General features: G+C 44.0%; 2 protein-coding genes across 2 annotated transcripts in view; one reads left to right on the top strand and one right to left on the bottom strand.

Moving 5' to 3' along the window:
• Window positions 1–4,120, top strand: part of LOC119334591 (NAC domain-containing protein 7-like) — a 5,662-nt gene extending 1,542 nt beyond the window's left edge. Inside the window, exons 3-5 of the mRNA XM_037607131.1 lie at window positions 1,011–1,206; window positions 1,337–1,611; window positions 1,732–4,120. Of these exons, the coding sequence (XP_037463028.1) occupies window positions 1,041–1,206; window positions 1,337–1,611; window positions 1,732–2,301 (1,011 nt within the window). The 5' untranslated portion in view covers window positions 1,011–1,040 and the 3' untranslated portion in view covers window positions 2,302–4,120. The remainder of the gene's footprint in view (window positions 1–1,010; window positions 1,207–1,336; window positions 1,612–1,731) is intronic.
• Window positions 4,121–8,070: 3,950 nt separating this feature from the next.
• Window positions 8,071–9,897, bottom strand: LOC119331771 (NADH dehydrogenase (ubiquinone) complex I, assembly factor 6-like). Its single transcript, XM_037604947.1, has one exon. It carries the CDS (start codon window positions 9,249–9,251, stop codon window positions 8,343–8,345), a length of 909 nt encoding a protein of 302 aa, XP_037460844.1. The 5' UTR covers window positions 9,252–9,897; the 3' UTR covers window positions 8,071–8,342.
• Between the last annotated feature and the right edge of the window lie 45 nt (window positions 9,898–9,942).

Genomic DNA, 9,942 nt, shown 5'->3' with positions numbered 1-9,942 from the left:
TTTTCTCTGCTACATAATATATGCTTAAGATTTCTTTGTGATGAGAAGTATGTACATATACATTTAAATTCTTCTGGAAAGGGATCATATTATCATATATAACACACTGATCAATGTGTCTATTGTAAGTACATGCATGTTGAGATGATGTGTGTGCACGTCTAGTTTATTTAAACTTGAAATGTTTGTAATTAAATGAGTAAGGATATACTCCTTCCGATCCATAATTTTTGTCATAGTTTTAGTTCAAATTTGAACTAAAACGACGACAAGAATTATGGAACAGAGGGAGTATATGCATGCATGTTCCCTTGCACATGACGATGCGTATTTGAACTTACAACATTATACATACACATCCATGCTAAATGTCTCCTCCAAATAGATCTTACAACTTAGATCTGATCCAAGCATAAAGCATGCCCACCAGCCAGCTAGCTAGCACATATGATCATAGATGCATGAGCACCTTGACTGGGACCTAAGCTAATACAAGTGCTTATATATGACCCAACTATTTGCAAACTAATACAAGTGCAAATACAAGTAGCACAGACACATATATAAGTTCACTATACAAGTAGCTAGCTAGAGCAGGGACAAACATACACACATGCATGTATGATGAGATCTACCTTTGAGCAGTAGAAGCCGGGGAACATTCCACAAGGTGCAATGAGTGATGCCTCTCAGCATGTGTAGCATGCATGCCTCACACAAATGATCATGCTTTCTCCCAGCATTACCACTACTTTTCACCCGTCCATTATCACATGCACGCTTCCCACACAAGACACATCTAGGCATGCTTGCTTGCTCGATCTCCATCAGATTCAGTTAAATTAACACAAGCATGCATGCTTATGTGTATAGATGGGCAGTACTTTTTTCTGGATCTGATCTTTTGCTGTCTTCTCTGCATTGCATGCATGCTTCATTTTTACACACGTCACAATAATACAATGATATAATTAATTAGATATTAACTGGATTTTTCATACACCTTACAGGTTTAGCTGTACACTGATCTATCGGACAACATGAGTGGCAGCACACAGCCGCAGGTCCCTCCGGGTTTTCGGTTCCACCCAACCGACGAGGAGCTTGTGGATTACTACCTCCGCAAGAAGGTGGCCTCGAGGAGGATCGACCTAAACGTCATCAAGGATGTTGATCTCTACAAGATAGAGCCATGGGACCTCCAAGGTGTATATATATTACATATACAATAATATAATGCAGTCCAATTAGCAATGACAGCTTAATGTAGTCTTGAGTCTTGACAACACAAATTAATATGTTTTTGCTGATTTAGCTTACATTCATTTGTGTACAGAGAAATGCAGGATAGGGCCTGAGGAGGAGCAGAGCGACTGGTACTTCTTCAGCCACAAGGACAAGAAGTACCCGACGGGGACTCGGACAAACCGCGCGACTGCTGCAGGGTTCTGGAAGGCGACAGGGAGGGACAAGCCCATCTATGCAAAGCACTGCTTGGTTGGCATGAGGAAGACCCTGGTGTATTACAAGGGCAGAGCTCCCAATGGCCAGAAATCCGATTGGATCATGCATGAGTACCGCCTCGAGACCAATGAGAACGGCCCTCCACAGGCAAGCTATAGCTATGTTATTTCACTTGATATACATCGATCTCTGTCCATCTTGACTCGAATATAAACCTGCAAGCTCCTCTACAAATTAATATAGCCTAATTAATTTTCAAAATTTCAGGAGGAAGGGTGGGTAGTATGCAGGGTGTTCAAGAAGAGATTACCGACAACAAGAAGAGATCTAGATCATGATGCGCCATGCTGGTACGTCGACGATGATGGGCCCTTCATGCATGATCTCAACTCTCCCATGAGAGGAATGCCACCTCACCACAGCATGGCACTACAAGAACAACACCTCCAGATGCTCAACAACACCTACAAGAGAGAGCTGAAGCTGCAATATCAAATGCCAAACCATCATCATGTTCTCAACACCATCCCTCACGAGCTAGAGAGCCCTTCTTCCTTCCACTCTCTTTTGGTATCGCCAGACGATCACCAAATCAATGTGCACCATGCCCAGCACCACCATGTTCAACTTATTGACCATGCCGTCGACGACCAAGCTGCCACTGACTGGAGAGTTCTGGACAAGTTCGTCGCATCTCAGCTTAGTAATGATGCAGCCAAGAGTGTCGATTATGCTCATGAAGGAGACATTCTTCAGCTCAACGAGAAGGCACAAGAGTTGGCAACTGATTATGCGTCGACCTCAACATCGAGCAGTCAAGTTGATCCATGGAAGTGATGAGCAGCGGCACCAATCGAATATACTAGCATCCCATCTATAATTATTATATTAAGGAGTTACAATAAGGATGATGATCATATATCAATTATTGGACAGATAAGTATTTTGAGTTACATAACGCCATGTAAATAAGACTATTACATATGCTGTGTGTAGTGTTGTGCTGCTTACGTGTTTCAGGGGCATTGTACTAAATATACAATTACATATCAGTGTGTTGCTATATATATGAGATAATATCATGGAGACCATAAAGGCTTCATGAATTGTGATTTGTAAAAGGCAACACGGTTCAGTTATGTAATTTTAATCTGTTGGTTTCTCAACGAACTTGATAGCCATATGCCGGCCAGTTGTGCCAATATATATGCTCGAACACCGACTGTGCTCATTTTTATAACATGACATTTATTGTCCGTTGCTATAAGCCTCATGTCAGGGAACAAAAAAATTCAGCAGACTAAACCTTGCATGTTTCTAGTACTTCCATAATAAGAAGTACAAATGACAACGTGAAGATCTAGCAGAGACTGTTCAGAATAACTAGATCACATAAGACACCAATATTACATTCAAATAAATTAGGCAAAGATGCAAACAATGTAAACACTTACTTAATCTTAATAAGTATGACTAATCATTCTCCCTCTGTGGTCCGAAGGGTGAGCCATCATTCTTCTCTATGTGGATGCATGTGAGTATGCATTTAGTTCATCACCAGCTAATTCTTTTACAGAAACAAAGGGCTATGATGAAGTATTTATGATTACATGCATGCTGTATATTTGATTATATACGTACAGTGGTAGCTTAGCTTGCTTGAACAATGTGTGTTCACGAGGATCACCAAGAAAATTATCTAGGTCCCTGGAGTGCATATATTATATGAAGTCTTAACTTCAACAGTTACTAATGCATGGGCCTGAAATGTTAGTTTCACATGTTCTTCACATTGTTTTATCTAGTTCGATACAGGCTATGTTCTACTCTGCTACGATCGTACCTAAATAAATAAACACATATAGACCAAACATTCTCTATGTCAAAGTCCTGAAATAACTCACAGAAGCAACAATGAAATGTAGGTCTCTGCTACGATTATGGGTACTAGCAAATAACTGACGCCAAAAACATGTAGACATCAGAAAACTTAACATGGCGTCATAGTCGCAGGGAATGAGTAGTCTCAGAGCAGGATAATAACTTAGATCAACAAAGCGGTTAAGTTCAATCATAAGAAACATATATGGAGAAGAAAACCGACATGCATGGAGGAACTTCTCCAGATCATGATACAGAACAGTCCGGTTATATGATGTTGGATAGGTATGATAGAGAGAAGAGAACTAACTAAACTTGACATCATATATTTGACAGGGATGACCTATATACTTGACATCATATATATGTGTATCTGTGATAATGTCTTCAGATATAGCTCTCCATGGAAGGTAATGTTAACAGAATGACAGGTACCAAAAATCTTCTGTCCAACTAGTTATCTACATCACAAGTACTTTATGTTAATAGGAACAGAGTAGCTCTACCACTCAGGGAAAACAGTCACTCTTGTTTCATGAGACATTCAAACAGCAACTTACAAAGGTATGAAATGGGCTTAAAAGCAAAGCAGTTAATCTATAGGGCCCTGGGCTGGTTGTATACTGAGCCACAAAGGCCAAGTGTTTTTCGACAAAAAGAGCTACAGGTAAAGGAATGACTTTCTGGAGAAGAATTAAAAGAAAAGGTAAATGTCAATCACAAGCCCGGAGATATTAACTAGGCTAACCAACGACGTAGCAATAAGGGAAGAACAGTAATGCATATACGGAACTCACCTACCACAGATAACACGCTGGTGATTATGGCCCAAGGATGATGCTGAAGCAGCAAGTAGATGACAGCATTAGAGACAAGAAAGCCCGGCCGGGATGAGATGGACAGCGACCCCTTGCGGCCGGCCTGAGTGGTACCGGCGAAGCAGGGGATGTATGCATGCTTCCCAGCCACTGCTTTAAGGGGATGGCAAACACGCATAAGAGCAGCAATGACATGCATGCCTCCCACCAACTTACCTTCCGGCTGGCCGACTGCCTGCCTGGCTTATATAGTCCATGCAAGAACGAACCCTATGCTTGGCCACAAGCCATGCACGCACCGCAATCTCCCCTCTCACCACTCAGTGCTGCTCAGCTTGTGCGAAGCAGTCGGCATGATGGAACACATGCATGAAGCGTACTGATCGGAATGTCAGAGGAGAAGAAAGCGCGGCGGGGAACACAATATGATATAATTATGTGCGCGTGTATGAGGTTGAAAAGATGGTGTGGAAAAGGCAGGGACTCGAGAGGATGAGATGAGGGGGGCGGGGCGGGGCGGGAAGGAATAATTAAGTGAGGAGGGAGGGACAGATGGGAGATGGTGATGTTTGTTTGCAGAGGAAGATAAAATGATGCCTGCGTGAAAGCTCTCATGTGAGGACCCATCATGCACGCAGCCCTTCTGCTCTATCTTCCTAATTAATCCTCCCTTCTACTATGCTGTTTTCACACTGCATATCTCTCGCGTGCAAAATATAATAGTGTCTGAACAATGATGCACATATATATGGCCTTTTGCTCCCACGCAAAACAAATAGAAAAGGATTTGAGAAGCTATATGCAATGGAAGGGAAAACGATCCTGGTACTTACATCATTACTGCGCTCATCCCATGTGTATCACGGAATGATGAATGCGGCAGATCCACCATTTGCCAAGATCACCCCATTTTATTCCTCCTGTCTCGGTAATTAGTTGAAGCACTGAGATCCAAAGGGCAGGCCACCCAGTTCAGATCAAGATGCCATTTCCGCTCCTTGCTATTGTCCAGCTTGCTTCACATGATTTTCATTTGTTGCAGTGAAACAGCTTTAGTGTAATATCTGTAGAAAACAAAATGAAATATTGGAATATCTGGTTCAAGAATCATCGATAGAGTACAACTTAGAAAAAAAACAAAAGAGACAAAAAGTTCAGCTCAATATGTTCTCTACCTGGGGTATGCGGGCCGACCGAAACCAGAAGAAACTAGCAGGCGATCCTTTCCGTATGCCATTACCTTAGGTTTAGTCTTAACTCCAAACTAGTAATAGCATGGTGCTATGATTGAGCTTATGAGCACATGTTCCCCTTACCTTTGACCAAAGCTTAAGGAAGAAGCTATCAGATTGCAAGCATACTCCATTTCTACTTTTTCCTGGGTGATGTCAAGCCCTGCATGCCTGCGTGAGTACACATCACATTTCCTATGTGTTTCCTTATGTGACACACTACAGAAAAAATATTGAGTAGAGTACATATAAACGGTATATATATACATATAAATTGCAAATATTGTTTGCTGTTATCAGGGTTTCTGAAAGCTTCGGTTAAACTGAAACTTGACGGAAGATCAGGATCATGAATGGTTAACTATGACAGTACAAGCTGAAATATCCTGTGTGGAGTTCCGACAGTACTAGTTAAAAATCTGTCAGTGATTCGGCCAGATTGAAACCAGGCTGCCGAGATCAGGAACACCACAATGCGCTACCGTTTACAGTGGCAGCAAATGCAACAATAGCAAGCTGGACAATGGCATGCCCTTCACATGATTTTCCGTTTACAGTGGAAATTACCATGGCATGCCTACAAACAGCGCCCAGGACCAAGCTGCAAATGCAGTATACTCATGAGTTGAGCTGGGCATAGAGCCATAGACCCAACCACACATGAAGGCCATTGCCCAGCCAGGAGCAAGCAATAATATACTACTACTACCAAGGCAGGGGCAAAGCAAGCATATGCATGTGGTGTGGAGCCAAGCAGCAAGCAAGGGGACAATGCTTCTTCCTCCAGTGATTGCTGTTTACTCCACCAGGGACCAAACGCCCAGAATAAAAGCAGGGGTGAAGGTCCCAATGGAAAAGGGCTATGTTGAGTTACTTTTAAGCATTGAGCACAGGTGTTTGTCCCTAAAACCCCCAAGGTTTGCAACTTGCCTACTTACTTTATTGACTTCTCGTGCATAGTGCTGAACTTATCCAAACCTCAAAGTGGCAAATAAGATGTGGTTGCATAGCTAGTTGTTTAAGTCTATATGTTTCAGTTGCCTTGCCAAGAGCTACATGCATAGCCTTTTCAATTTCAGGAGATATCAGATAAAATAGGACGTGCCTTCCGAACTAGATGCGCCAAAATTAGCTAGAGTTTTCTGCGGACAATAATAAATAATAATATAAAATTCCATCAGCATTGCACAACAGGGTTTAGTTGCAGCTAAAGTCATTAACTGAAAGGATTTGCTCAGGTCATAAAGTAGAAGACAAAATGAAGCAACCACGGTATTAAAACACATTTCTATGAGAACTAAGAGGGCATGTCAGTTACCTTGACACAGGAGGGGGGGGGGGAGCAAAAAGTAAGTCACCATTCAATTCAGTAGCAGCACAAACAAATCTGACCAAGTACTGATAGCTGTACAAAAAAACCCGACCAGCTAAGCACTTTCTATCTCAGCAAATCATATGTTTCTTTGCTGTTGTAGTTGGTTCAAGTTCTTGCAAGTTACGTGATCGACTCCCTATTATTAATAGTACTTGGGAATTCATTTAGCACTTGAAATGTAAAAAAAAAAAAAAAACTCTCACGAGATGTAACAAGATGTGTTAACCAGTTATTCTTAATGCCCTCGGAAAGTTAAGCACTTCTATAGTTGCATGATATTCGGGAACATTTTCACTGATCAGTTTCTCAAGACATATCATGTTGACTGGCTATACAACTGTCAAACTTTACAGCGGTTCTGGTTGTCAAAAGAAGCGAAAAGCTGCAATGTAAATAATTGTGAGAATATATTTTGTCGTCAAGAAAGGCTGCATAAAAAGGAGACAATAAACAGCAGGTCAAACAGTTGCTGACACATCAACATTAAGGTTTTTGCAGCAAGAGTAAAGTATTTCTCAAATTGATTGCAAATTTGGACTTTGGACCAACCCTGTCAAAATTCAGTCACCAGAGAAGGTAAAAGAAATAGTAAGAGAAACAGGGGAGCAATGAATCCAACAACAGTTGAAGCGCCGTGCAAGGAGCATGATCAGAACCACCGGCCAACCTCATTTTATTTATTTCCTTTTAGATCATAATAATATGTAAACAGAAACATCATAGAGAAAAGCGAGATGTGATGCCGTACCTAACTGTGACTGATAAGGAAGTCAAACAAAAAGTTGCTGAAAGCCAAAAATGAGGCTGAGATAGGCACTAGTTTCTGATACAATGAGGAACTTCTTTTCTTTATGTAATAACATTGCTTACAAGAATTTTCTATACCAAATCATTAGCAACTCTTATTTAATATGCTAAAAAATGTTAGCCAGCCTGATTATCTTATAACTGAATTCACAGTACCAATATAGCAATCAAGACATATGAGTAGATCCTTAACCACACATATATGCATTACCTGAAAATCTGAGATCGAAATGAAGGTGATCATGACTTCTGCTTATGCCTTCATAGTGGGCGCCACACATCTGAAGCTTGCACCAATGGAGTTAAAGTATCAGGTTCATATCCTTGTCAAGTCATCTTAGGGTAGCTGCCTAACCCTTTCTCTCTTAGGTTCTCTTCCTGTATCAGAGGTCATTGAATATCGAACTAATAATGGCAGTGCAACAAGTCAAGCCCCACGTCCAGAGGATCCATCAACCCTCCTTGTATTGGAACAATCTGGGCAAGCAACAACTGAAAGGACAAGCTCAACAAATAACATTCATCCACCTCATGTCGATACTCGAATACAAACGAAACAAACAACCCCCAACAAAGCATGTCTCCAGTGAAAAAGGAAGCTACATCAAAATTGCTCAGAAACAGCCAGCTGCAGCAGGTAGCAGAGCCTTTCTTGATCATCAAGCTTATTACATTTCAGTAAATGGACACCCCAGGTTTAGTCTGGGCTAAAACGCACGCTGACCTGCGCTTTCAACAAACATGCTTCAAAATGTATGTATGCATTCAATACTTGTTTCGCCACGAGTGCCAGTTTAGCTTCAGCTGGTACCACAGAGGGGATATGCCATGGACTCCACTGGACAAGCGTGAGTCGAAGACGTTGAATTCGCGGCGCCGCAGGGAGTCCAGAAGGACCTGGGCCGGCACGGCTGGGAGGAGCACGGGGACAGCCTCTGCTGGCACAGACGCGGCCAGCTCCCGCGCCTTCTGCAGGTGAGCTTCGGCAACAGACGCAACCTTGAAAACTGCATCCGGGAGCGCATCGCCCATCCTGACCTCTGTCCGGCCACCTTCCCGGGCAAGCAGCCCACACTCCTCGGCCACACTCGCCGGGATGTACGGTATCTTCCCCTGCTTGCTGACATGGTGAGGCAGCGCCTTGAGCAGCAGCAGCAGCCCACTCGCCTTGCCGATATGCGACGCAGCATGATCAGCAATGGTGGACTGTATCCCACCAGCCTGCAGCGTCATGTACAGGATGGTCGACTGGGTGTCCTCCGCGTACCTCTCCAGCTCCGGAATATTCTCAGGAATGGCGTCGTCATCCCGGTTTCCATCATTTATCCTCGCCTCCAGCGACCGCTTGAGCCAGTGCTTGCTGACCTTGTGCTCGGAGAGAACCGAGGAGAGCGCGAGCGCGACGGGGTGCTCGACCTTCTTGCCGGCGCAGACCTTGTCGACCACGTCCTTCCACCAGAGGAGGCGCATGAGGCCCTTGCGGGGGTCGGACACGACGTCCATGGCCTTGGCCGTCTCGACGTTGAAGGCCCGGAAGGTGAACGCGGCCTTGCGCATGGCCGGAGGTAGGTGGAGCAGGCAGAGGTAGTTGTGGTAGTCGTAGCTGCGCACCTGCTGGACGCAGTACGAGAGGGCCGTCCGCAGGCTGCCGCTCACCGCGGTGCCCCCACTCATGAGGTCTGCTTCAGGTGTGTATAAGATGCTGCAGCGAAGAGGAAATGCAGTTGTATTAAGTCAGATGTGTGCATGACAAGATCGGTGGATGGAACCGCTGGACAGGTACTGGCAGAGTAAACTGGCAAGCAAAGCATTAAGCATGGAATCTGATTGTTTTTCACCTAACAGTCTTAAGAAAAAAGTATGATCCACCTAACAGGGTAATATGTAGTGCTAGCATGAATGAAAATTGCGCAGTGGAACTTGTGAAAATGAGGGGCTGTATTTGCATTTGAGATCCTGATGAAACTGGATTCAGTTAGCCCACATCGCAACCAAAATCAGAGATGTGCACTGGACTGGAACTTGCAGTCGGTTCTAGAATTGGCGGTGTCGTTCATGGAGATGGGAATGTGAGTTAGCAGCTAGCGAGGTGTCTCACCAGTAACAGAAATGGACCAATTTTGGACTCGTTTGTAGTCACTAGCAAATAGCAATCGGTTGCAGTAACGCAATACACATAGCACGAGCAGAGGAGCTAAGGTACAGATCCAGTCCGGGCCTTAGCCGAGAGATGCGGGCCCCGTGCTCTAGTTCTTCTAGGTGCCAGCGACCACATACGGCGGCGAGGGGCGCGGGGCAAGTAGGGGAGCGCGCGGCCAGCGGCGGGCACCGCGCCGGAGACGAAAGCGACGCCTGCGGCAGGGCT

This window comes from Triticum dicoccoides, chromosome 7A, assembly GCF_002162155.2.
Source record: "Triticum dicoccoides isolate Atlit2015 ecotype Zavitan chromosome 7A, WEW_v2.0, whole genome shotgun sequence".
Lineage (NCBI taxonomy): Eukaryota > Viridiplantae > Streptophyta > Magnoliopsida > Poales > Poaceae > Triticum > Triticum dicoccoides.
Note: the sequence above shows the minus strand (reverse complement) of the source record. Positions and strands in the feature narration are given on the sequence as shown.